The sequence below is a fragment of the Eptatretus burgeri genome, chromosome 15 (genome assembly GCF_056783735.1).
Source record: "Eptatretus burgeri isolate ZD-2024b chromosome 15, Ebu_testis_v1, whole genome shotgun sequence".
NCBI classification, from domain to species: Eukaryota; Metazoa; Chordata; class Myxini; order Myxiniformes; family Myxinidae; genus Eptatretus; species Eptatretus burgeri.
Window position 1 is genome coordinate 14967320 of NC_140975.1, and position 27500 is coordinate 14994819.

At 45.2% G+C, this 27500-nt stretch overlaps 1 protein-coding gene and 1 pseudogene across 5 annotated transcripts in view; both read left to right on the forward strand.

The window, feature by feature from the left end:
- Positions 1 to 18846, forward strand: part of LOC147011597 (calhepatin-like) — a 24525-nt gene extending 5679 nt beyond the window's left edge. For 2 of the 4 annotated variants that reach the window (XM_085856085.1, XM_085856086.1), the window contains 3 exons: positions 4570 to 4623; positions 18266 to 18398; positions 18542 to 18846. In XM_085856085.1, the coding sequence (XP_085712211.1) occupies positions 4570 to 4623; positions 18266 to 18398; positions 18542 to 18576 (222 nt within the window). In that variant the 3' untranslated portion in view covers positions 18577 to 18846. Of the gene's footprint in view, positions 1 to 1849; positions 1955 to 4569; positions 4624 to 18265; positions 18399 to 18541 lie in introns of those variants that run through there. The other 2 variants (XM_085856088.1, XM_085856087.1) reach the window with 2 other exon arrangements.
- Positions 18847 to 27069: 8223 nt separating this feature from the next.
- LOC147011598 (uncharacterized) overlaps positions 27070 to 27500 on the forward strand; it is a 28015-nt pseudogene continuing 27584 nt past the window's right edge. Inside the window, exon 1 of the transcript XR_015051561.1 lies at positions 27070 to 27241. The product of XR_015051561.1 is annotated as an uncharacterized LOC147011598 (transcript). The remainder of the gene's footprint in view (positions 27242 to 27500) is intronic.

Consider the following 27500-nt stretch of genomic DNA (forward strand, 5'->3'; position numbering starts at 1 on the left):
CTACTGAGGATGTTTGCCTGAGTTGTGAAAAGTTAAATGCTGGTCTCTATGTTGATTTTGAAGATGTGACCTCGATATCATATTGTTACAGTTGTGGAAAGAAGGGAGAGTTGCCGATAGTTTAGGAGGTCTATAATTGTGATAGGTGCTGTTTAAATGCCTCAGTTGTGGGAAAGACCATCACCTTCATTGTGCTCTCCTTGGTCTTTGAGTAACACCACCATTTTTACATACAACCTTTGCCAAAGGTGCATGGTGTCATGCTTTCAAAAGGCAAAATTGTGCGAGCTTTCAATAACGCTCCGCCAGCTTGCAGGGTTCAGCCCGACGAGGCTGGGACTGTGTTGGACCTAGGGTTACTTCCGCCACTGCCCGTACCAATGGCTTGGCAGTGAAGAATGCAACGAATGTGTCACTGCCGCCCAGCAAGAATGCTCTTCAGTATCGCATCAAGCGAGCACCTTTCCAAATGTCCATGTGGAAAATGCCCTCCAACCTCAGATGAGCATTCCATCACCTGCTAAGCATGGATGGATGTTGAAAAACGGTGCATACAAACCAAAGATGTGTGATTGGAGTACTACAAACTCCTTCATGATGTAAATCATCCCAATGTGGCACTTCCTCCTTTTTCTTTAGTATGGAGCACAATGCTGCGGGGTAGCATCATTAGCTGAAGGCGTGGTTGTGCTGCTGATGCAATGCCCTCTGTCGGTTAGGGCAGGAATTTGTAATTTGGTTGTGTTGCAAGCGATAGTTCGCCTACTCTTCAAGAAGGACACCATAGGATCTTTAGCATCCACCAACTCATGCCGAAAGACGCGATGTTCATTTAACGTCCATCTGAGGAATGCTACACACCTTGATGAATTGCCCTATTTGTGAAACACAGGGATAACATTTTATAATTGTGTCAGGATTTGAACCCAGGATAGGCAGCTTAGAGGTGAGTGTGCGTACCTTCAGGAATGTGACACCAATTCCTGTAAATGCACAAACCACCAAGTGTCATGTTCCAATGGCTGCAAATGTGACAACTGTGCCTGCAAGAGTAAAGATGATTATGAAGAGGGAACAGACTTGAATGCAGAAGTCTGCTGATTGTGAATGGAGTAATATTGTCAGTTTCCCAGCTCCGACACCTGAGGTTGTGTATTCACCTTCTTCACTGCCAAAAAATCATACCCAATGATGTACTGTCTGCTCTTTTCGGGTTGTTGGAACTTTAGGGAGATGAATCATCACCACCAGGGCAGATTAGTTTCAAGGAATGGATCATTGACCAGGATAACCTTCTCCTGTGTTGATAAAACATTCAGGGGATCAGTCTCAGTCTCAGTCTCAGTCTCAGTCTCAGTCTCAGTCTCAGTCTCAGTCTCTCTCTCTCTCTCTCTCTCTCTCTCTCTCTCTCTCTCTCTCTCTCTCTCTCTCTCTCTCTCTCTCTCTCTCTCTCTCTCTCTCTCAAAGTTTCACTCTGCAGGGATGATCCATCAGTTTGTAATCAGCTTTTCAAATCGGACTTGTGGAGGCAGAAAAATCCTGACCAAAAATTGCTCGCAGGTTCTGAAAGGGCATGTTGTCAGCCTCGTATTGGTATGTTTGAAATTTAGTTTACGGTCCTTCGATGTGGAGGCAAACAAACATTTTGTGAACCTTGTTCCCCCTCTCAACATTCACGGTGGGATTAAAACAACCATGGCATGTTGGAGCAAATTTCACAAGGAATGATTAAAATAAACCTTGGTTGCACATGGAGATCAATAATGGGACAACTTACAAAACACAAGGAACCTGATGATGTATAATGGGTGGGACTGTGGGGTGGGAGAATTTAGGCTGGGAAGGGGGGGGGGATTGTAGTTGGAGGATGGCAAGGTATATAAAGGGCAAAGAGAGGCAGAGAGCACAATCAAACAATTTGTCATTGGAGTGGAAACAAAACAAGTTCATTATGGTGAGTCTTCCAGTCTGTCTGTTTATCTGTCCACCAAATCTGTTTAACATCATCAAGATATGTCACCGACATTTGATTGAAATGCTCGGTTTAATTGTTTTTTGCTGGGTTGTTTTAAAATCATTTGCATTTTTTTCTTTCTCGTAGCATTGTGTTGAAGCAGCATTCAGTAATTAGACTTTGAACTTTCGTTACATCGATCCCTATAATTGTGTTGTTTTGTAACTTGATGATTATATAAATACCAAGGGGTTGGTAGGATAGCCCAGAGGTATGTGAACTCACCTCTGAGCTTAGACTGGGCGTCCAATCTGCCAGTATTAGTTGGTGGACGTTAAAGTTCCAACGGTGTTAAACGTTAAAGTTCTTCACGTTAAAGTTAAAACGTTAAAGTTCTTCACGAAGAGTAGGCGAGCTCTCGCCAGCACCATGAACAAATTCCAAATTCCTGCTGAACCTGCTGGTAGCAAGTGGTCTGGACTTTTTTGTAGGTTCCTTGACACCACTAACAGTGTGGTTGTTGTCTGAGCAGTAGCTTCTGCACTATTAATATATTGTTATGGTTGTTGGGGTAGATGGAGGAATTTAATGGGAAGTTAGGATTGAATATAGTTGCTTGGTCCGTGGACGTGTCGAAGACATCTTAATGTAATTAAGTAGGGAAACTGTAAAACCACACTGAGTGGGGGGGGGGGGGAGGGGTGGTGTCGTGTTAATTAGATCGGGATTAAGAATAAGTTCCCCCATTATGTGATTGCCCCCCTGTAATCTATTCCTCTATTTTCGTATTACAAACCATGAAAGAATTACGCTTTTACAATGTGCCGAGCAGGCAGAAGCCCTGCCTCCAGGGGTGACGGCGGGTGAAGTCATGCCCCGTGTCTGATGATTGATGGGTGTGACGTCAGAGACTAGCCAGGCATGACAGGCGGGCAGAAGCTCGGACTTCCTTGGTTTCATTTGAGCAGGCCACACCCTGGAGGTGGAGGATTGATGGGTGTGACGTGAGACGCATGAAGAAGAAGAGGGCGTGGGAGGCATCAGATCAAATAGGATGGAGAGGGGAGAGATCGGGAGAGCACACACATTATGTTAGTGTGAAGAGTTGAGGGAAGGAATGGTTGAGTGCAGAGTGAGGGCAGCTCGCGGTCGATAGAGAATGTAGCTGGGAGACGGCCTGTAAGAATAGGGCTTTACGGCTGGCTTTCCTTCAACACATGTAGAAGACGGCACAATTCTTGTTTTCGTGTTGAGGCGATTTGGCTCACATGGTGAAGCAAGACGCTGGCCTTTGGCTTTTGGTTGGGTCGTGAGGAACGGACCCCGAGCGTCTTGTATGTCAAATAGGGGGTTGGTGAGGATGATCGACATATGAAGCAGCTGCACAGGGTCTGTGAGCCTTGGTGTTGAATACCAGGAATTGATTACCTGTTGTGCGTTTGTTCCTGCTGCGAGATAGTGGTTTGGTGCCATTTTGCACGCATCTACACGTGCAAATAGAAGCGCCTCGATTCCAAGTTCCACAAAGACCATCTCTGGGCCAAGCTAAGTACCAGAGTAAAGGAGGGATTTTCTTTTATTTTGTTTCCCTTTGTGTGTATTTAAGTCTGTGTGTAGAGGTGCCTCGACTTACAGTTTAATTTATCTCACGTATTGTTATATTCTGATTATTGTCCTTTGTAAATATTTGTATACTTTCATTAAACGTGTTCTTTTTAAGTAACTATATCCGTGTATTTGTCATAAGCCTGGTGTTGGCACAGTGGTTCGGGCAGCGGCTTGGGATCCAAAAGGTCCTGAGTTCAAGCCCCGTTGGGCCACTGAATTAATACACCAGGGGATTGACTCAGCCTGTCATTCTTCCGAGGTCGGCGAAATGAGTACAAGTATACTGGGCCGGTGTATACCCCGGTTAAAATAGGTGTACCATATCCCTGCGTTGTAAGAGGTGACCAGGGTTGCGTCAGGAAGGGCATCCGGCATAAAACATGTGCCAAATCACTATGCGGATCAAATGATCAAATGTTCATGATCTTTCATGAACCGGGTGGCCAGGCCAGACGTTCAACCAAAGATGATTTGGCCAGGAATATTTTTTTTTTTCATGATTCTATCGATAACTCGCCTGAACTCTTTACAAAAGACACAGTGGGATCTTTAACATCCACCCACAAATGCCCCAGATATTGGACACCCAGCGAAACGTCTATCTGAGGGATGAAGTGCAATTTGGAATGGAATTCCAAGCACTAATCCGGACAGTATATAGTCTGGCAGAGAATCAAATCCAGATTAATCAGCGCAAAGGTAAGTGCACCACCTGCACACCATCCTGTGAGACACATACAAAACAATGTGTATTACATGAGCATGGAAGATGCCGCTGATGAACTTTTCAAGGGCAGATCAATTTACAAAAATTATTTCTGCATGTGTGTTTGTATTTTCTACACTACTTCTATAAAGCAATGTCCTTATGACACGTCAACCCGGAGTCGATAGGTTAAGCAGCCACTGTTGTATGAATATGGACCATGATGTACGAGTTTTTACAGTACTGTCCTCGAACTGTCATTTAACATCCAGGAAATTATACTAACCATTGTCTTTTTCAGGCTTTTTTGTGCACAGAAAAAGATGTGAGGCGGTGTTTTACAGTGGCAGATAAAGTGAGTACTATTCGCCCCCGTTGGACTTCGTCTGAAACGGGGCCTTATGGATTTGGTCTCGATTTTCAAGTCCAAATCATGTGTGCGTCCGCAACCATATCTTGGACTTGTATGGACCGATTTTATTCGTACTTGGCAGAAAGACAACACATCATGGTGTTCATATGCATGTCATTTTTTTCGAGATCAGATCCAAGATGGCCGACTGGTGACCATTTTAGTTGTGAGAAAAACCGGTAATGGCGAGCAGCCTGAGACCCGCATGTACGATCATGTTGTTTGATTCAAATTAAATGTTTATTTGTGACTTCTTGAAGACTTATGATGAGGGCTCAGGGTAAAAGGTAAGGGATGAGGATATTAAGTCCAACAGAGCAGAGGAGAAGGACATTCCTTATATTATGTCCATTAGATAAGTTGTCATTGTCATTCGTTTCATCACACATTGATATTCCCTAATTTGATTGTTCCACAAATTATATTTCATGTGTCATTTGAAATGTGGGAAAGAAGGCTCGGAGTTTTTAGGATGTGTATATACATATATATATATATATATATATATATATATATATATATATATATATATATATATATGTATATATATATATATATATATATATGTATATATATATATATATATATATATATATAGTTGTTGGGGTCCTGGGCGTACAACGAGGGAGTGGTTGCCCCTGGTTTCTCAGTCTGGGAATCGCAGGCCGTCGCATATGAATAACTTCGTGTCGTGGCGGATCGCTAATTGACCGCAAATGCCAATAATTTGACCCCATGACCCAATGCCTTCTGTCTGACAACCATTTAATTAGGAGCACGTGATCTCCTTATTGGGGAATCATGTCGTCGATGCGTACTTGCTTAACTTACCATATCGGGTGCAGCCGAGCGGAGCTGCTAAATACGTATCAGCTAATAAGCAGATTTTGTTGCATAACGTCCCGGTTATGATAAGGTGTGAACCATGCTAGACCAATGGAGGAAAAGACAAAATGAGCTCGGTTCATTTATAATGGGCACATTTATTCTAACAAAGCGAAGAAAGTTATGTGGCACAGTATGGGGTTTATTTGCAAATGTACAGCAGGGAAAAGCAAAGAATTCATGGTGCGGCAAAAGACGTGCAATAATCACAAAAGAAGACAGTGCAGAATTGCCGCAAATGGACTTGCACAATCCTAAATTATGCAAGGACAGGCACCATCACACACACACACACACACACACACTTAGAGATATCTCAGAGAGATAAGAGGCAGTTGAGGATGAGCAACCTCTTAATACCTGGTGCGGTCGGCAGACCTGCGGAAGCCAAACGCTTAGGAAGGGGGAAGGAGGGAAGAAAACTGAAGGTGTCTATGGTGTGGGAAGTGAGAGGTGCGAGTGTCATGCAGTGTGTCATAAGATGAAAGTATGGGATGCAAGTCGATAAGGTCGCTCTGAAAAGAACGGTTCTTCGTGACTTGCCTGTGCCGATTGTTCTTGTGCATCCACAGTAGATGAAAGATAGATAGTAGAAAATTATGCATAAGACAAAAACCCTCATGGAGTTGTGTAAGAATCTGTAAGTGTAACTGGTGGCTGCTGGATGCAGCCGAACTGAGCGTCTGAAATGGGAAGGGTCCCGGCCTATAGTTGTAGTCGCTCACTTCACTCCAGTTCCGAGCTCGGCCACGCTTCCTTGTGGCATAGTTCACTCAGCGCTTAAGAGCTCTTGTCTGACCGTCTCTGCTGAAATCTCCTGTGTCCGGCAAGATCTGGCTCTGCTGAAATCTCCGGTTCAATCTGAGCTGAGTTGCTCCTTTTAATGGGCTCCGAGCGAAGGAGGAGCTAAGAATCAGATCAAACGAGGATGTTAGCGATTTCAAGCTTCCCTATTGGTGAGAGAGGTGAGAGAAACTTCGTGATGTTGGGAGAAGTGATTGTAAATGTGGCATTCCGGCGAAGAGGGAGAGATTCTTCCTAACAATGGCGTTTGTAGTAAAGACGTGAACGTAAGTTGTTGTGATATTTAGGAGACGTGTGGAGTGGTTGTGGTGAGTGTTGGCAATGTTGTGGTAGGCAGAATGAAGGTCTGAGGTGAGATGGCAGTTGGAAATTGGCACGCAATTTTCAATGGAAATGGCGCACAGATCTAAATGAACCTCGTGGTGTTTACTTGCTTGGTTCCTTTCATTGTTATCGTTCTGGATGCGTGCTTGCTTGCGTTGTTCATGTGAGAGAGAAAGTAGGGTAAAAGAGTAGAATAAGAGAAAGGTTTGAAGATTGAAGACCTAACTAAAAGCCTAACACAACACATCTTTCCAATATACCCACTACACATAAGGAAAGGACGAACTAAACACATACTAATGAGGTCACTGCCTTGGGATCGCTGTATGTTGTGTGCTATTGCCTCAGAGGAGTGTGGTTTTAGAAAATCGCAACAATATATATTTATGTGAGTGTCTCCTCCATAACTCCAAAACCATGAAACCTATCAGGCTGAAGCTTTGCAGGCATACTAAGGCAACAATATGGTAGTGCATGAGTGAAAATTGGGTGTTTGGGTTAATTTGAAACCCCCCCTTTTGAAGATAATTAATGGGGTTCTCATCATCAAAAAAAAAGAAAGCCTTACCAAGATGGCGAAGCACCATCTTGGTCAGCCGGCTGACACCTTGCAAGGGTCTTAAGCTGCCATTTTGTTTTGGCCTGCTCAACAATGCCTTGATTTGGAACGGGCCGCAATGGTTTCTGTACGTTAAAGCGCTCAAAATGTATCCCTTCACTTTCCTCACTCATATCATCAAATGCCTGATCTTCATCTCGACGAATCGCTGTATACTGTACATCGGTTTTTTCGGTGCTATAATATTCAACTTCGGAGCTTGCAGCGATTTCATTCATTGTGTGATGCAATTTTTCCATATTTTTCCATACTCCTCTCAGATCCCGAAGTTAATTGAAACAAAACTTTATGGGATCACATTTTTTTTGTACCACGCTGCACCTTACTTGGGGTTTTAAACAGTCATTTTTCTTACAATTCATAACTTGTAAACACATGATGAAGGCACCACCTGTCACCATCTCTGAGAAGAGATCCATACATACAATGCTTTATAAAAAAAAGGCCAATTTCTTTTTTTTGGGGGGGGGGGGGATTTTAACCTGGATACTGATATAATTGGTGAGATCGTGAGCTCCGATTGTCAAATATGGTATCGGATATGAAAAATAACTTAATTCGGAAGTTAACAACGATTAGTAAGATCAGCGAAGCAGTCACTTAACTTTCTCAAATATGCAAATAGCTAATGATTCAAAATATATATATATATATATATATATATATATATATATATATATATATATATATATATATATATATATATATATCGTACAAACAGAGCTTATGATTCGATTTTAAGGTAATACTATTGCTTATTTAATGACCCAACTCTCAAGGATGAAAGAAGAATTTGGAGAACAAAAGGTACCACCTCAGCTAACCACTCCATCTTTCCACCCTGCGAAAATTTTAAAACCATTGCCACTGGTTCTGTATTTTAAAACAAGGGCGCGTATCCGCATACACATTCTGGCCCTTGATGGAAAAAACATTCAATGTTGTCTGCCCAAAAGCGCGACAAAACAGGGGCAGATCCAGAAATTTTTTTGCGGTGGGTTCACTTAAGGTTAAGATGTTCTCACATTGTGAATTATACCACCAAGCCTTATTCAAGTCAATGTAATCGTTGAGGAAAACCCGTTAATCTATCCAGAGCGAGCAGCATCCGACCATAAATTTACTTTCTCCACAGGAAAATTTGGGAATATCGAGCGCCTTGACGAAACGGCCTGAGGCTTGTCACTAACTGATTCTAAAGTATTGTGATATATATATATATATATATATATATATATATATATATATATATATATATATATATATATATATATATATACATATGTTATCCCTGTGTCGTAAGAGGCGACCAGGGTTGCGTCAGGAAGGGCATCCGGCGTAAAACATGTGCCAAATCACAATGCGGATCATACGGATGATCCGCTGTGGCGACCCCTAATGGGAGCAGCCGAAAGAAGAAGAAGAAATATATATATATATATATATATATATATATATATATATATATATATATATATATATATATATATATATATATATATATATATATATATATATATGAATGTATTATATTTATACATATATTTGTATAATTATATATATATATATATATATATATATATATATATATATATATTGTTGCGGATTCGCGCCCGCCGGCGTGCTGACGGCCACGTAACTCGAATCGCGGAACGTCGCCCACCGGACAGACAATCCAGTCGTGACCCTCTCGGACTAACGCCGGGAACCAGTCACGGGTGGACCTTTCGGTCTCACCGCGATCGTGCCAATCGGCCCCCACGTGGGATAGGGTTGCTCGCCAAATTCGACCTACCTAAGTACCCACACGGAGGGTAGACTGGGCAATCGCACCTCGCCGCAGGTCGACTTCGGACACGGGCCACTTAAGCGACCCGCTCCGTACTATCGGGATAACCGAGCGGTGTTATTCGTCGGCCTCGACGGTTCGATTAATTATCGGGCGTCTTAGCCCACGACCAACCCTTTACGTGAAGCAAGATAGGGATTCAATGAAAGAAATGACGAAGCGAAGCGGGAAAACAGTTCAACAATAAGCACATTTATTTCGCGATGAACGGAAAGCACACATATACAATTCCACCAAAAGCACATGTAAAAGAAGAAGACAAAAAGCAAATGCAACAATGCAGATCTATCCGACTACCGGGCACTCGGCAACACTTATACAATTTTACTTCACAGACGGCGCCGACAACACATATTCCCAAAGCAAAAGAAAAGAGAACCACCCTCCAGGATGAGGGGGGTAGGCGGGCCTGGGGCCGAGACCGTGTCGGGCCTACCCGTCTGATGATGAGACGCGAAGTGGCGGTGGTGCCTCAACTCCGCGGGCCTCGCGGACAGTGTCTGGTAGGGGGTGGGAAGGGGGCCCCCTTTTGTCGCACTATCTCAGCGCGGGGGGAAACAGGAGGGGGTTGCTGATGCTCGGGGAAGGGAGGATTTCACAAAATCTCGGGTCCCGTGACGAGCGTCTCCACCACGACCTCGGTCGCGCCGCCGGCCTCTCCCTCCGCAGTTCCCCGAATCCGACGCGAGCACCCCCTCAACCGCCTTCGCCGCCGCCGCCTCTCCACAGCTTCGTCCGATCGCCCTCTCCGTCTCCTCTCTTGACTCGTCCCAACTCTTCACTGGCTCCGCGAACTCCCAACTGCGAACTGCGAACTGCCAACTTCTGACGAACGCAGTCGTTTTTATAAGCCCCATGGCTTCGCTCTTTTACCCTTGACCCTCTGCCTCCGACCTTTCACCTCTCTTGCTGGCTCCCCATTGGCCCGAGGAAAAGTGGGCGTGAATGCTTTTTGATCCATGAATTTGCATATAGCGACCGCCCTCCAACGCCCTGGAGGCGGGGCCAAATCGCCCCTCGCTCACCGATTGGACGGAACAAAAGTGGGCGTGAGTCGTTTTTGATCCGTTTTTCTGCGGAAGGTCCGTGATGTTTTTGAACACGCTGCTCGGTGCGCGCCCCGCACGAGTCCAGCATCGGGGCCCACGAGTGGCGCGAGATGATGGTGATGCGATGGTGGCGAGTTGTGACGGTAAAGGTCGTGGCGGTTGTGGTGAAGCGGCGTTGTGGTTGGTGGTTGTTGTGATGGCTGTTGAGACGTGGTTGGTGGTGGTAATAATGGCGGCTGGTCCAAAATAAAGATAGTAAAAGAAAAACGGCTATCCTGAAGAGTCGCAGCCCGCATGAATGACATTTATTCCCTCTAGACAACGGGTTTGGGCCTAACTACACATATACTTACAGAGATATCTCACCTAAGGGACCTGAATGGTGGTTTGCGAATTTGGTCAACCACAACACTACCCCCTCCCCTTTTTACAGACTCGTCCCGAGTCGTCAAATTTTCGTGTGCCATCATGTGTAGTTTACCCCTAGTACATTTTACCTACGGATCCCTGAGTGCGACATTCATGGTATTCGTGTCCCCAAAATAAATAACCTGAGGGCTGAGTAACTACCCAAACAAACTCACTCACACGGACGACTTAAATAAAATTGCCGGCGCTAGGACAGACATGCCGGGGGCGCACTCATATTTACAGTACATCTTACTTTAACTTACAAATTTTACACTAAACCATGGCCCAGGATCACTGAACTCTGCAAAAAGAAAGCAGTTAGCAGGGAGCCAGGCTGCTCGCATGCAGTCTCTGGCTCAAAACAATGCAGGTGACAGGGAACGTGGCCGGCTGCTCACACGCAGTCCAAGGCCTTCCTTTTTGAACTGAACGCAGTGAATCACAACGGTGCATGGGCTGCACAACGCAGTCTCCGTGCCAGCTCAAGTGGCACACGCAATGAACACAACGAATGGATGGATGAACACAAACACGGTGCACGGGCCGCCACTGCAGGCCCGTGTTGTAGCTGCCAACAGGGCAGTTCTTGCAGCTTGCAAACTGTTGCCTTGATCCTGGCGCACATGGCAATGAACAGGGGGGGCAAAGCAAAAATTGAACGGGGCTGGTGAACAGGGGCAGTGGGCATGGCATGGCATGGCAAAGGTGATCAGGCAAACACAGCCTGCAGAACCAGGCCGCTGCAGGCAAACACAGCCGGCAGATGAAGGCCGCCGCAGGCAGCAAACACAGCCGGCAGATGAACTGGCTGGCACAGGCCTTGCAGCAACACAACCAGCAGATGAAGTGGCCGGCACAGGCCTTGAAGCAAAACACGGCCAGCCGATGGCACAGGCCTTGCAGAAAACAGCCAGCCGGCAGATGAAGCTGGCCAGCCTTTGCCGTTCAGTGGAGGTTGGTGGAGGGAGTGCGGTGGTGCTGGCCACTCGGAAGGCGGGCTCGGACCTACCCTACGGTCTCCCTCCCAACCTATCGCCTTTGCCTGTCATTGTCTATACCCACTCCCTTAATTTGTCAAACCCCAATTTAGCCCCAACTTATTTTTTTATTTTACTTCCCCACTATAAATCGTCCCCTAACCCCCTTTATCGTCCTTGTTCGGCTAGCCTATCCTGTCACCTAGCCTACTCCCAACCCCTACGTTCCCTTCCTGGAGGGGAATAATGGAGAGCTAGCGTCCTGTGCCGAGGCCCAATTCAAGACTCAGAATGGCCTCCCCAGAGTTCAGCGATCTATAACCAAAGTGGGTCCAGCGGCCCACAACGACAGCGAGGGGATGGATGGTGCGGAGGGGTACATCTCCTAATCTACCCTAACTATTTAACTGTTAAACTACCCCGGGGCTTTCAACAAGCGCCTCTCGCTTAAACTATTGGTTCTAACAACCCAGATTCCCGTCGCCTGTGTTGGTGTCCTCACAATTTCGGGCCTCGCCCCCCCCCAATTTTCTCTCCGTGCCCTCACACGGTCTCATGGCTGGGACACGTGGCTCCCTTTGGCAGGCACGACCCTCTGCCGATTCTCCCACTATGGCACCCCCGGGCACTACACTGCCTCCGAGCCTACCAGCTCCCTAACACCGGGGAGTGCCCCCCATGGCACCTCCCCTGAAACGCACACGTGGCAGGCTGGCTTCCCAGGCCCCTTTCCGAGGGTCACCCTTGCCCACAACACTGCCCACGCGGCTAATGGCGCCCCGGGCCCCCCGCACCAAGCAGGCGCACCCGTGCCCACTACGCTATCCCGGCCCCCCATGGGCCCTTGGCCTACCACGGCCGACTAGCCTGGTGCCCGGGGTACCCACTCAGCGATACTCACCTTTCGCAGCCACGCTCCCAAGCCCGTCAACAGGGCTCCTGCACCCCTCCAAATGGGTTTCGAGCCTACATTCACACCAACAACAAAACGACTTCCATTTTTCAATTTAACTAACCCCCTAACTCACTTTATACTGACCCCGGGGTCCCTTGGGCGGGAGTCACTTCTCCCCCCAATCACTCATCGCACCATGCATTCCCCATTCGCTCCACTCACACAGACCCTCTGGCCTCACTCACTCAACTAGTACTCACCTCACAACTCACCAACTCTTCAACACACACACACCACTGAACTCTGCCATCCTTCTAACTACATCCCCAAACTAACTCGTGCTCCCACGTCGTCCCTTAAACTATAGCACGTTCCATTTAACCTACGTAGCTAAGCTACGTCCCCACTACACATCCAAAGTCTGTCACTGTCTCCAAATAAATCATTTTATTTCCCAACCTAAATCTCGCTACAATCCCTCTAACTAATCCATTCCACGGACTCCATGAGGACTTACCACTGCCCCATGAAGTCGGTCTAACTAAGCTAACCCTTCCCCCTAACTAGTTTCCATCCTGTGCCCAGGTCAAGGGGGTCTTCCACCCCTTGCCCAGGAATCCTGTGCACCCGAAAGTGAGGCTTGCTTTTTTTTTTCTTTTTTTTTCATGCGCAGCACCAGCGCGGCAACTCGCGCACTTTGCACCTGCCCGTGACGTCATGCAGCTGCACGTGTTCCTCGTCCCTCCTTGGACGGTACTATCCTGCAGGGATACCCCTCCTGCCGGATTCCGACCCCACGTGCAGCCATGGCGTCACCGTGCGCATAAAAAAAAACACAAGCCCCACGTCTCGAGGGGTTCCCCACGCGAACACATGTGCTTTGCCCGTTGGAGCTCAACACACACGATCGCGTGGAGAACCCGTCCGGTCCAAATCCGTCGTCCTGCCTAAACTTTGTCCGTCCGCGGGATCGGCAAATCCACCGCGTGCGTTTCCGGACCGGGACTTCACTCTCGCAAGCGAGCACGTGGCGGCCTCGTGCGTTGCACAGCACGGACCGCGTGCTCACTGCTGGGTGAACCCGGCACGGTCCCCGAAACAGCTACAGCCGCTACCCGGCTTTCTTTCTTCACATGTCTCCGTCGTCGCCTCCATTCGACACACGCACTCCCGCGTGTTACGACGCTCACAGTCCATTCCATCACATTCACACCGGGAGACGCGGCTGCGTGCTCCCGCATGCCAACCGACATCTCCCTCACATACCGCTCTCTCAAACACACGGTCTCCCTTGCACACAGCGACCTTGCACACGGCCGTTCACTCACGCATGCTACCTTTCTCGCACACGTGGCTCCACGCACTCGCGGCCTTTCACTCACTCGGAGTCCCTCACTCACACACGCGGGGGCACTCACCCGCGGTGCCTCATCCACACACGGCCCCTCACTCACACACGCGGGGGAACTCAACCGCGGTGCCTCATCCACACTGGCCGTTTCATCCACACACACGGCCTCACTCACACACGGTGCCTCATCCACACACGGTTCCTCATCCACACACGGCGTGCTGGGAAGCACGTACTCTGGCACCATCGCCACCACACCACTCACACACGGGGTCGCTTCCACACACGGGGACGCACTCACACCTTGCACCACACACACAGGGACAACCACACTGGGGATTCGTGTCCCCACAAGGGTCTCCGGGGCCTCTATACCCCCCAAGCTCTCCGTGCACCTGTCCACAGCACCCGTCCCCTCAACCTCGCAAAGCACGACCGAACTCACCTGGTCGTGACTCGCCTCAAGGGGGCATACTCCCTCCCCTCGTTCCTGGAGGAGGCTATCCCGCTGCTCGCACCGGGTCCCTGCACGGTCCGCCAGCTCAACCTCATCGTCCTCCACTATCTGTGTGTGTGTGTGTGTGTGTGTGTGTGTGTGTGTGTGTGTGTGTGTGTGTGTGTGCGTCACTTACCCCGTCTTCATCGTGTAGTCTTCCCTCTATTTTTTCTGTCTCCCGTGTCTCTATACATTTATAAGTTTCTGTTGTCCCCTCCTGTCTATTAGTCTCCGCTTCTTTCTGGCGTCTTTCCCTTATCTTTATGAAGGTCAACCTTGCTTTCTCTTTAAGTCGCTCCCGTCCTTCCCTGTTTTTCACTCCTTGCTCTTTCACGATCTCCGCGTACCTCATCCTTGCTTTCCGTATTAATTGTTCTTTTCTCTCCCTCGCAATTACTTTCACCTCGTCTCTTGTCTCCCGAATTACTTTTTCCTTTCCCGCCTCCACCGCGGGCCCGACAGCCGTTGCACCCCCTTCCAGCTCGTTCGGTCCTACACGTGGAGTCGCCATTTTTATCTCCCTGCTAACGGCCTTCATGCCCGCCTGCAGGCATCGGCCCATGTTCTGCGTCTCACCCCGGAGCTTTTTAGTTTCTTCCTTCATTTGCTTGTTCATTCCTTTCATTTCGTTTTTCATTTCATTCGTGTTTGTATCCATCTTTTCGTTCATGCCTTTCATTTCGTTTTTCATTTCATTCGTGTTTGTATCCATCTTTTCGTTCATGCCTTTCATTTCGTTTTTCTTTTCATTTGTGTATGTATCCATCTTTTCGTTCATTTGCTTGATCATGTTCGCTGTCATTTCCGCATACATTTTTGCCAGCATGGTGAATAGCTGGGCCATGTCGGGTGCGCTTGGGTGAGCCGTTTCGGCAGGGGTTGGGGAAGGGTTTTGGTGGAGAGGGGGAGGGGAGGTGTCATACACCGCGGCCGCTGCCGCACCCATTTCGGGCTCTGGGTTCAGTTGGGCGAGTTCGTTTTCCTGTACAACCAACATTTCCTGCACGGGGATTTCATCCTGAGCCATGGATTCTACACATTCTACATCCATTTCTAATACCCCCGGCTCCTGCTCGCCTTGAGACGCCATCTTATTTCTCGTGAAGGGTTAATTTAGCTCGCTCGTAATTTGGAGGGAATCGGGGGTCGCTCCTCTCACCCCTGGACCGATTCCCGTGAATTTAATTGGAGACAGGACAGCCCGTTTTCCCGTTCTCCAATACCAGTGCTGCGAGGAGGGCGATGGGTTTGTATCCCACTTCTGACACCAGTGTTGCGGATTCGCGCCCGCCGGCGTGCTGACGGCCACGTAACTCGAATCGCGGCACGTCGCCCACCGGACGGACAATCCAGTCGTGACCCTCTCGGACTAACGCCGGGAACCAGTCACGGGTGGACCTTTCGGTCTCACCGCGATCGTGCCAATCGGCCCCCGCGTGGGATAGGGTTGCTCGCCAAATTCGACCTACCTAAGTACCCACACGGAGGGTAGACCGGGCGATCGCACCTCGCCGCAGGTCGACTTCGGACACGGGCCACTTAAGCGACCCGTTCCGTACTATCGGGATAACCGAGCGGTGTTATTCGTCGGCCTCGACGGTTCGATTAATTATTGGGCGTCTTAGCCCACGACCAACCCTTTACGTGAAGCAAGATGCGGATTCAATGAAAGAAATGACGAAGCGAAGCGGGAAAACAGTTCAACAATAAGCACATTTATTTCGCGATGAACGGAAAGCACACATATACAATTCCACCAAAAGCACATGTAAAAGAAGAAGACAAAAAGCAAATGCAACAATGCAGATCTATCCGACTACCGGGCACTCGGCAACAATTATACAATTTTACTTCACAGACGGTGCCGACAACACATATTCCCAAAGCAAAAGAAAAGAGAACCACCCTCCAGGATGAGGAGGGTAGGCGGGCCTGGGGCCGAGACCGTGTCGGGCCTACCCATCTGATGATGAGACGCGAAGTGGCAGTGGTGCCTCAACTCCACGGGCCTCGCGGACAGTGTCTGGTAGGGGGTGGGAAGGGGGCCCCCTTTTGTCGCACTATCTCAGCGCGGGGGGGAAACAGGAGGGGGTTGCTGATGCTCGGGGAAGGGAGGATTTCACAAAATCTCGGGTCCCGCGACGAGCGTCTCCACCACGACCTCGGTCGCGCCGCCGGCCTCTCCCTCCGCAGTTCCCCGAATCCGACGCGAGCACCCCCTCAAGCGCCTTCGCCGCCGCCGCCTCTCCACAGCTTCGTCCGATCGCCCTCTCCGTCTCCTCTCTTGACTCGTCCCAACTCTTCACTGGCTCCGCGAACTCCCAACTGCCAACTGCCAACTGCGAACTGCCAACTTCTTACGAACGCAGTCGTTTTTATAAGCCCCATGGCTTCGCTCTTTTACCCTTGACCCTCTGCCTCCGACCTTTCACCTCTCTTGCTGGCTCCCCATTGGCCCGAGGAAAAGTGGGCGTGAATGCTTTTTGATCCATGAATTTGCATATAGCGACCGCCCTCCAACGCCCTGGAGGCGGGGCCAAATCGCCCCTCGCTCACCGATTGGACGGAACAAATGTGGGCGTGAGTCGTTTTTGATCCGTTTTTCTGCGGAAGGTCCGTGATGTTTTTGAACACGCTGCTCGGTGCGCGCCCCGCACGAGTCCAGCATCGGGGCCCACGAGTGGCGCGAGATGACGGTGATGCGATGGTGGCGAGTTGTGACGGTAAAGGTCGTGGCGGTTGTGGTGAAGCGGCGTTGTGGTTGGTGGTTGTTGTTGTGATGGCTGTTGAGACGTGGTTGGTGGTGGTAATAATGGCGGCTGGTCCAAAATAAAGATAGTAAAAGAAAAACGGCTATCCTGAAGAGTCGCAGCCCGCATGAATGACATTTATTCCCTCTAGACAACGGGTTTGGGCCTAACTACACATATACTTACAGAGATATCTCACCTAAGGGACCTGAATGGTGGTTTGCGAATTTGGTCAACCACAACAATATATATATATATATATATATATATATATATATATATATATATATATATATATATATATATATATATACAATTATACAAATATATATATATATATATATATATATATATATACAATTATACAAATATATATATATATATATATATATATATATATATATATATATATATATATATACAATTATACATATATATACAATTATACACATATATATATATATATATATATATATATATATATATATATATATATATATATATATATATATACACAATTATACAAATATATATATATATATATATATATATGCATACAATTATACAAATATATATATATATATATATATATATATATATATATATATATATATATATATATATATATGGAGAGATATATATTTATATATCCACATATTTATATATATTTATATATCCACATATTAATATATTAAATAAATTATACTTTTGAACATCTATTATAATTTTTAAATATATAGACATATATATATATATATATATATATATATATATATATATATATATATATATATATATATATATATATATATATATATATATCTTTCAGTCAAAGAAAGTTGCATGAAGCAACCATGAAAACCTGCACAAGGAAAACCCATTACCGTTTCAAACCCTTCACGGATTCTTATACAGCTACAGATATTCACAAGTCGTTTATGCATGAGTATTACAATGCTACCCCCCCCCCCTTCCCCACACTGATCCAGATCTTTCCCAATATATAATCAATTCGTTATCGCACACCCAACCTGTCCAACAAGTTTCGTCCAAATCCGTCCATAACTTTATGAGTTATCCTGCTCACAAACAGACAGACAGACAAACAGAGGTAAAAATAGAACCTCTGCTCACTTTCCATGGTGGGGGTAATCAGTGGTATTTTGTGTTTGCAGGACAAATCAGGAACGTTGTGCAAGGAAGAAATCCTACAAGTGTTGCAAGCTGCTGCGTATCCAATACCAGATGACTTTGACAAGATTATGATGATAGTTGACAGAAACAAGGATGGCAGGATTGATTATAGTGGTATGCTTGGAAATTCTCCTCACTATTTTTTGACTTTTTGATGAATCCTGAGCTAATTTCTTCAATTCCATACTTTTGCATCATTAGTCATGATGAATATTGTTGGGAAATTATTTAATATCCCTGCTTGCTTGTCTCCGCAGAGTTTGCGAAGATCTATAGCAACAACATGCGCTGAGGAAGGAAAAGCCCTTGCAAGCATTGAGTCATCCACAAATATGATGCATTCTTATTCATTCACTTAATTGCTTGAAACATCATTCCTTTTCAAACCTTTTCTCTGTTTCACTTTTTATATCTTTTGAGCATGCAGCATCGGTATTGTCCATTGTAATGTGAAATTCAAAATTTGTTTGCCTAAATCCTTCATATTTCTCTCCATGAACACAAAAATTTTTTTAACGTTTACCTTCTACTCTTTTTCTTTCAATAAAGGCTGTGGCAGTAACTGCTGTGATGAGAGTTTGTCAGGCATTATTGTATTGTTCAAAGATCATCGAGTATAGGTTACACAGTATGGTTGATTCTGATGTACCATCCTCTGTTAAATCGAATCGGTGCTGCCAAAGCTGTTTCTTGGCAAAAAGCTATGGTGAGTAGTTTGCAATTGCCTTCCCAGCATTGTTTGTCCATGCTGTATCCTTTGTTTTTATGCTGAGGTTCAAACACAGAAGCAGCACGTACCATTTTTTAAATCTTCGGTATGACTCTGCCAGGGTTTGAACCACCTGCCCCCCTCTCTCCCCCTCCCTCCTCCTCCTTTGTGCAACGAACTCCATAACATGTAATTTTAAAAGAGGGAACATGTCAACAATCCACTCACTATTAATAGTTCGGTGGTGCCTAAACATGTAAAATATGTTCATTTGATTGGTTTGATGCATCCGTTGATTGGTTGTCATTACCGCCACCACCAGAGGTGGACGGAGGTTATGTTTTCAACCTTGTCTGTTTGTTACTTGGTGAAAGTATTTCGCCAAGTATGTTGACGTGTCACGTCTGTTTGTCACGCGAGTTTTTGTCCACAGTTTTGAAACAATCATTTTGAATTGTTTTTTTTTTGTGTATGTGGTGACCAGCCAAGGACTGTAACATGCAATTTTGATCAGGATCCTCATGCGGATTCGATTCCTGGAATTTTTTTTTTAATGATCCTTTAACATTGGAAGATTGGGATGAATTAAAATTGATGAATTTTAGTTCTATCCAGCATATTAATTTCTTGTTAGTTTGCTTGATTATGTAATTAATGAAGTGTTTAATAAATTAATTGTATTATAGTATTTATTTACTACTTTGTAAATTAATTATTCTCCGCCAACAAAAAAATGTATTGGAGATACGAAATGAAAATATTGGACCCTCCTTCGCAAAACTGAGGATGAAATCATCAATCTGTCCAAAGACCTTTCAGATTGAAATTCAGATCGTTGAATTTTTTTTTTTTAATGATCCTTTAACGTTGGAAGATCGGGCACAAATTCATACCTTTGACAATTTCTCAGAAGCAGATGATTGCCATATTAAACATATAAACAGATTTAAAATAAAACAAAACAAATATAGCTGCAACATAACACCAAAATTTATCAAAAGACTTGCCAATAAAACTGCAGGATATCAAATCTATATCATAAAGCAGAAGTTTCTGTCCATCCATCCATCCCCAAACTACTCCCTCAGTTTTGAGGCGAGCCTTGCCAAACCTTCTGTGGAACGTTTTAGGTTCCCAGCCGGTGTCCTAAGGTGGGTGGGGGGTGAGTGTTTGAAATATTGTATTTTGTTGTTGTCCTCGACAAAGGATTCGGTGTGGGTTTTGCATTTGGGTCCATTTGTCTGTTTGTTTGTTTTCTTGTTTGTCTGTCTGTTTGTCCGCACAGAACTTTCGCGTTTTTCTCCATAACTGCTTGTTGGATTGAGACAATTTTCACCATTGGAGCAACTACTCATGTAGAATGTTTTAATGATAATTATGACGTCATAGGTCACGTGTTGTGGCAGCCATATTGGAAAAACGGGAAATTTTTGGATCTCTGTATCAAACCGCATGAAGAAAAAAAATTGAAGCTTGGCACATAGCAAGTACTCCTCATGGGGAATAATTGTGATTTTTTGTGATGCCATCGGTGCCCTCGTTATGACATCATAATTACATATGTGGAACGCCACATCAGATTAGAATGAAAAAATTTAAGGGTCTTCTGCGGATAAAATGGTCCACAGAAAAAAAATAGCATGAAGTCATCGGTCATGTGATTCGGCAGCCATATTGTTGTTGTTTTCTTAAATCTTCAAAAATCTTCTCTGAAATGGCTGAAAATATCGAGGCAAAACTTTACACATGTGATCGCCTGGCAGCCATATTGTATTTACCCTAAAACTGATAGAAATACACTACTCAAAAGAGGTTCTGGCGAGGGTTTGCAATCTCTGATTACTCTTTTTCTTGTTTAATTTGTGATTGGAATGATGCTATGGGGAATGAAAATATAGATATTTGAGTTTAAAGGAGAATAAGGAAATGACCGTTCCACCGTTGACATTTGCGGATTCAGCATTTTCAGATTCGCAATGACATCATTGAAATAGTTGACTTCATAAGTGTTTCTAACATTGTATTTTGTTAAATTATGGTATAGTATTAACTTGTGATTGGAATAATGATGTTTGAATGAAAATATAGAGAGATTGAGTTTAAAGCAGAATGAGGAAATTATGTGAGGGTTTCCACCAATGACATTTGCGGATTTGGCATGTGTTGTTTCACCATTATTTACCAAAGACCTTCACAACTGGCTGTCCAGTGGCTGTCCAGCCCCTTCTGTGCATAGCACGGGTACTTTGCGAGTGCAACATAAATTAGCAGCAATATATTTACTTGATGAAAAATTGTCGCTCTTTGATTTCGAGTTTTTGTTTGCCTGTGAGCATATCTGAAAAAGTTGTGGACTGGACAGTTTGTGTGTCTGCCAAGGACGAATTGATTCATTTTTCGTGAAGATCTGGATCTTGATTCGAGAATTTAAAAGTGATTCTTCACCATTGAGATATGGAGCCAAAACCAACATATTCTAGTTTTGTATTTTTGATTAACCTTCTGAAATTTGTAGAATTTGTTTTTCATTTGGAAGTTGTGGGTTATGATGTGTAAATAAAGGTGGGAAAAGTATGATTTAATTCCTGGCTATGAGGCAACAAAAGGTGAAAATTTTGAAAAGGGGTATTGCCTTTCTATCGGCACTGTGTGTATGTGTGTGTGTGTGTGTATATATATGTATATGTATATACATATATATATATATATATATATATATATATATATATATATATATATATATATATATATATATATATCTGTGTGTGTGTGTGTATATATATGTATATGTATATATATATATATATATATATATATATATATATATATATATATATATATATATATATATATATATATATCTGTGTGTGTGTATATATATATCTGTGTGTGTGTGTATATGTATATGTATATGTATATATATATATATGTATATATATATATATATATATATATATACATATATATATATATATATATATATATATATATATATATATATATATATCCCCTCTGGAGCCCCATGCTACTTGCAGAACAAAGTTGTATCTGTACCCCGAGTATGGTGTGTGTGCGTGTGTGCATTAGAGAGAGAGAGAGAGAGAGAGAGAGAGAGAGAGAGAGAGAGAGAGAGAGAGAGAGAGAGAGAGAGAGAGAGACAGACAGACAGACAGACAGACAGACAGACAGACATTCGTGCTTATATGCATCTATTATACAATGTGAAGTTTGGTGTCTGTCTGTCTGTGCTTTTGTATGTTCGGCTGACTCCCTTTCCGGCGGCCACTTCCCACGCTACTTTTGAAAATCTCCAGACTCAGGCAAAGCTCAACATTCAGCCCGAAGAAATGCATTATACTGTTACTGGCCGGGGGTCATCCGCCAACGGACCGCTCTGAACGGAGCCGCAAGTCGAGTCGGCCCGACCGATCGCCCGGATAACTCCGAGCGACGGGTCCTTGTACAAGAACCGAAATACGCCAATTGGCAGATCACGTGGGGTAGGGTTGATTGCCAATCTTCAATTTAACTAAATACCCACGTGATCCAACTACCGGGGTATTCCACCCTCGACAGAACTCGTACGGAACAAACCACCGAGGCGAGCTTGTCCATGCGCGATTCCGAGCGGCGTAATCGCCGAGAACTGTCAGTCCAAATGTCCCCCTATTACGGCAAACCAATGGCTTTCTAACTCCCATTGCACGAAATGTTCAGTCAATGAGGGAATGGATGCAACGAGCAGGTTTACATTCACACAAGGACATTTATTATAACAAAACACGTATGCAATTAAATAAGGCAAAACACGTATGCAATTATACAAGCAACAAAAGCACGACAAAAGAACTACAACAGTCTACTTATTATGTACAGTCATATACACTTAACAGCAGTTCCTACTTATTAGACGGGCCCACGGACACACGTGTGTACACACACACATACACACACACACACACACATACACACACAAAACGGTGGCTGAGACCTTTAACCATGAGCTCCAGCTCGGAGGACAGGTTAGCTGAAACTCAGAGCTTGACTCGAACCTTTGCACCTTGTGTGGTCTTCAACTTATCCGGACCCGGGCTCCAGCGAGAGCGAGCTGGATCCAATCGCCCCGATCCTTCCCGAGCTCCCGCGAATCCTCGCGCACTTCTCAACACGTGTCGGTGAGACGAGGCGCCGATACTTCCTGTCGATCGTCGCTTCCCCGAGGATCCAACTCCAAGAAGAGGCCGATGCGTCGCACCAAGCCGGGAAACAAAATGGAGAACAAAAAGCTCCACGAACCAAGAGGAAGAGGAAGAAGAGGAAGAAGCCTCCACTCGCAGCTCGAGCCGAACAACCGGCTCAAGTACCTTCCAAAACAAAGCAGCAGCCAAAGCTCACTGAGCCAGCCGAAGCAAAAAGCTTCCGAAGGCCTCAAGCCAAGCAGGACCCGTCGGCTGAATGACTGCTCTCTCAGAAGCAAAAAAGCTTACTTCTCCCACGGGACTCAGCACACGAACTCTGCACATGGGACTCAGAACAGGACTTCTTCACGAACTCTGCCACGGGACTCCCACGAACTCAGCCCACGAACTCAGCCCTACCACGGGACTCCCACGGGACTCTTTTTGAACAAAGAAAAGATGTCCTCTTTATTCTTTGCACCCCCTCCCCCGCACCCAGCATGACTCATGCCCTCGTGATCCACCCCCCGCTCAACCGCGGGTGGGAGGGAGTTGTTGACGTCACCGCAGGGTTCTTCTTCCTCTTCGCAGAAGAGGGGGAGGGACGTCTCCATTGTTCGCTCCCTAACTATTAAATCGATCCGCAGCGCATCTAATCGATTTCAAAACATTTAAACAATGGAAGGTGAGCTATCTCGGGAACATGCACTTATCGACAGAGCTGACTAAGGGAACCTGTATGTTGTGTGCGATTGAATTCCAAATTCGTAACAATACCAAATGAGATACATTCTAAACGTATAAATACAACATGGAATCACAGTTTGTTTAACAGTGTGTTATGATACGACCTGGGCTGACAGGATGGTCTAGACTCTTGAGGTACACGTGCACTCAACTCGAAGCTGTCTTGCCTTGGTTTAAATCTTGGCCCAGCTATAAACGTCCGTCAGAGGGACGGTGTGTGCTGTCCCTCCTGGGGATGTTAAATCAAAGATGGATTAAACTGGACTTTCCACCATGACCTTCACAAAGAGTGGGCGAGCTATCAGCAGCACCATGAACAAATTATAAATTATTGTCCTAACTACTGGGAAGGCAATGGCAAACCCCCCAGTATAACCCTTGCGCAAGAAGCTGATTCGGCGGCACGGAGGCTCTGTGACAGAGTATGAGGATTATCACAAAGTTGAACAAACCATGTCGGTATTGTTAATAACAAGAGCCTATACTGAAAGTCTTTGAGCAAAGGTTCCAGTGATGATCATTAAATTAAAGAAAAAAAACGACATTTAGCATTGTGATTTGTGACTTCAAAATAGAGTATCTTCATAAACTTCAAAGAGGTCCAAAATAAGCTTAAATTTAATGATCGGTGGACTTGATTACGTAATTCTAGAAGAGTCGGTGTCCGCGTCCTGATCCGTTTCGTGTTCTCGCTCTTCCATGAGCCTTGACTGTACACAAACAAAAACTATCACAGGTTGACAACCATTGTGCAAGCTAGATGGGTCAAATTGTCTCTTTCTGTGTTGAAGTTCCTTGGAAGGGAAGTTATCTATTATATATTGTGAACCGTGGTCTCTCTCCGTGCGTTTGTCTGTCTCCCATTTATGGCGGCCGCATCCGGCACTGCATTTGAAAAGTTCAACATTCACTTTCGAAATTACGGGAGAACAGGCATGAGTAATGTTGACGGGGAAAGTTTATTTCACAACCGGGATTATTTTGCTCTCTTTTTCGGCAAATTGAACCTCCGCCACCCGATGTTTCACCGCCATTTTGCGGTACGTGGTCCAAGTAGCTCAGAGATTTGGCTCTGAATGAAACCAAGAGTGCAACACAATTAACCTTTTTTTTAAAGTCAATGAAATAATTTAAATTGATAGATTAACCCTAACCCTAACCCTAACCCCAACCCAGACTGTTGTGTACAAGTGTACTCCATTGCTTACGCAGAACCTGTGACGGATGTCTCTCCCTCGATGATATCTTCAATGGTTCAGTGTGTTTGGGATGGAATCCTTCAAAAAAAAGAACCAAAGGTAGGAATGACACCACAATCCTTTTTGGATTGCCATCACGACATCTTTTCACATTTTTTTTTTCATCTCATCCCACAACAAATATAATATATAATCACACCAACCCACACGACAAACCGACAACTAACTTCCTTCCACGTAAACATCGTCACACAATTGCTCTTATTGCCACACAGTTACCAATGACAAAAATGTCAAAAAATGTAATGGCGATCTGTAAAAGGAATTTGGTGTCATTCCTACCTTTGATTGTTTTTTGGGGATTCCATCCAGACACTTTATTTTATTTTAATGGGTTTTTTTTTCCTGACTTGGATAGATATTGCTGTTGGCATTGCATGTGATATATGCTGGTGAGCCTCAGTGGGCTCATTTCTGTCTATTCTGCCAAAAAGTGATGAATCATGTGCTTGTGAAAGTCACATCTCATTGTTTATTCTCAGAGAGCTGCCTCAGCACCTGAGAGTCTGGCAGTTCACTCAGGCAGATTGGGAGGGACTGCAAGCAGCCATTTCTCTTCAGGACTGGTCTCTCATATCTACAACCCCTGATAGTAACTCACCATGGGATTTCCTCCGCAGAATCTCTCTCTCTCTCTCTCTCTCTCTCTCTCTCTCTCTCTCTCTCTCTCTCTCTCTCTCTCTCTCTCTCTCTCTCTCTCTCTCTCTCTCTCTCTCTCTCTCTCTCTCTCTCTCTCTCTCTCTCTCTCTCTCTCTCTCTCTCTCTCTCTCTCTCTCTCTCTCTCTCTCTCTCTCTCTCTCTCTCTCTCTCTCTCTCTCTCTCTCTCTCTCTCTCTCTCTCTCTCTCTCTCTCTCTCTCTCTCTCTCTCTCTCTCTCTCTCTCTCTCTCTCTCTCTCTCTCTCTCTCTCTCTCTCTCTCTCTCTCTCTCTCTCTCTCTCTCTCTCTCTCTCTCTCTCTCTCTCTCTCTCTCTCTCTCTCTCTCTCTCTCTCTCTCTCTCTCTCTCTCTCTCTCTCTCTCTCTCTCTCTCTCTCTCTCTCTCTCTCTCTCTCTCTCTCTCTCTCTCTCTCTCTCTCTCTCTCTCTCTCTCTCTCTCTCTCTCTCTCTCTCTCTCTCTCTCTCTCTCTCTCTCTCTCTCTCTCTCTCTCTCTCTCTCTCTCTCTCTCTCTCTCTCTCTCTCTCTCTCTTCCCCCCCCCCCCCATGGTAATCCTGCGTTGTGTGTCCATTCTCAGGAAAGCCAGAAAACAACATCTGTTTAACCTCAAAATTGAACATTCAAACTTGTCTCCCACCTCTAAAACCTGGTGGTGCCTTGTTAAGTCTGTCTCTGATGTATGCTCTCCTTTAATCCTTTCCCTCATTTCAAATGGCACCACAGCCGACTCCGTTCGTGAGAAGAGCGAATGCCTCAATTCTGTTTTTGCTTCCAAACCTTGTGTCCCCATTCCCTCACTCTGGGTACCCATTCCTTCCCAGTTACACCCACTTGCTCCTGGGCTCTGTCTTTTGCACCTGGAAGTTTCACTTCGCTGGGATTTTGCGTTGGCTCGGAATACGCTTTCAAAGTCGGGCCTATAGAGACGGAAAAACATTGACCCCATTCCCACCTCCTATAACTAGAGAATGTAAACTCGGGTGATCACAGGATCTGAAAGGGCGTGTTCTCGGCTTCATTTTTGGTTTGTTTAAGAAGTGGTTTACAGTCTTTTCATGTTCAGGTAAACCGATAATACGTGACCCTTGTCCTTCAAGCAGGTGGTGAGGTGGGATTGAAACAAATAAACAATGACGTGTTGGAGAAAAGTTCATAACGGGGGATTCAAAGAAACTTTGGTTGTATATGGAGATCAAGAAGGGGCCAACGTCTCAGAGGAACCCGATGATGTATTTATTATGGGTGGGACTGTGCGGAGGGGAGGGGGAGGGAAAAACATAGGGTGGGGAGAGAATGTAGGCTGGTTGGGATTGTAGTTGGAGGGTGGCAAGGTATATAAAGGGCAAGGAGAAGCAGAGAGCACAATATAACAATTTCTCATTGGAGTGGAAGCAAAACAAGTTCATTATGGTGAGTCTTCCAGTCTGTCGATTTCTCTGTCCACCAAATCTGTTTAACATCATCAAGATATGTCACCGAGTTGTGATGAAATGCTCGGTTTAATTGTTTTTTACTGGGTTGTTTTAAAATCATTTACATTTCTTCTTTCTCATAGAATTGTGTCAAAACAGCATTCAGTAATTGGACTTTGAACTTTCTGTTGCATCGATCCCTACAATTGTATTGTTTTGTAACTTGATCATTATGTAAATACCAAAGGACCAAAGGT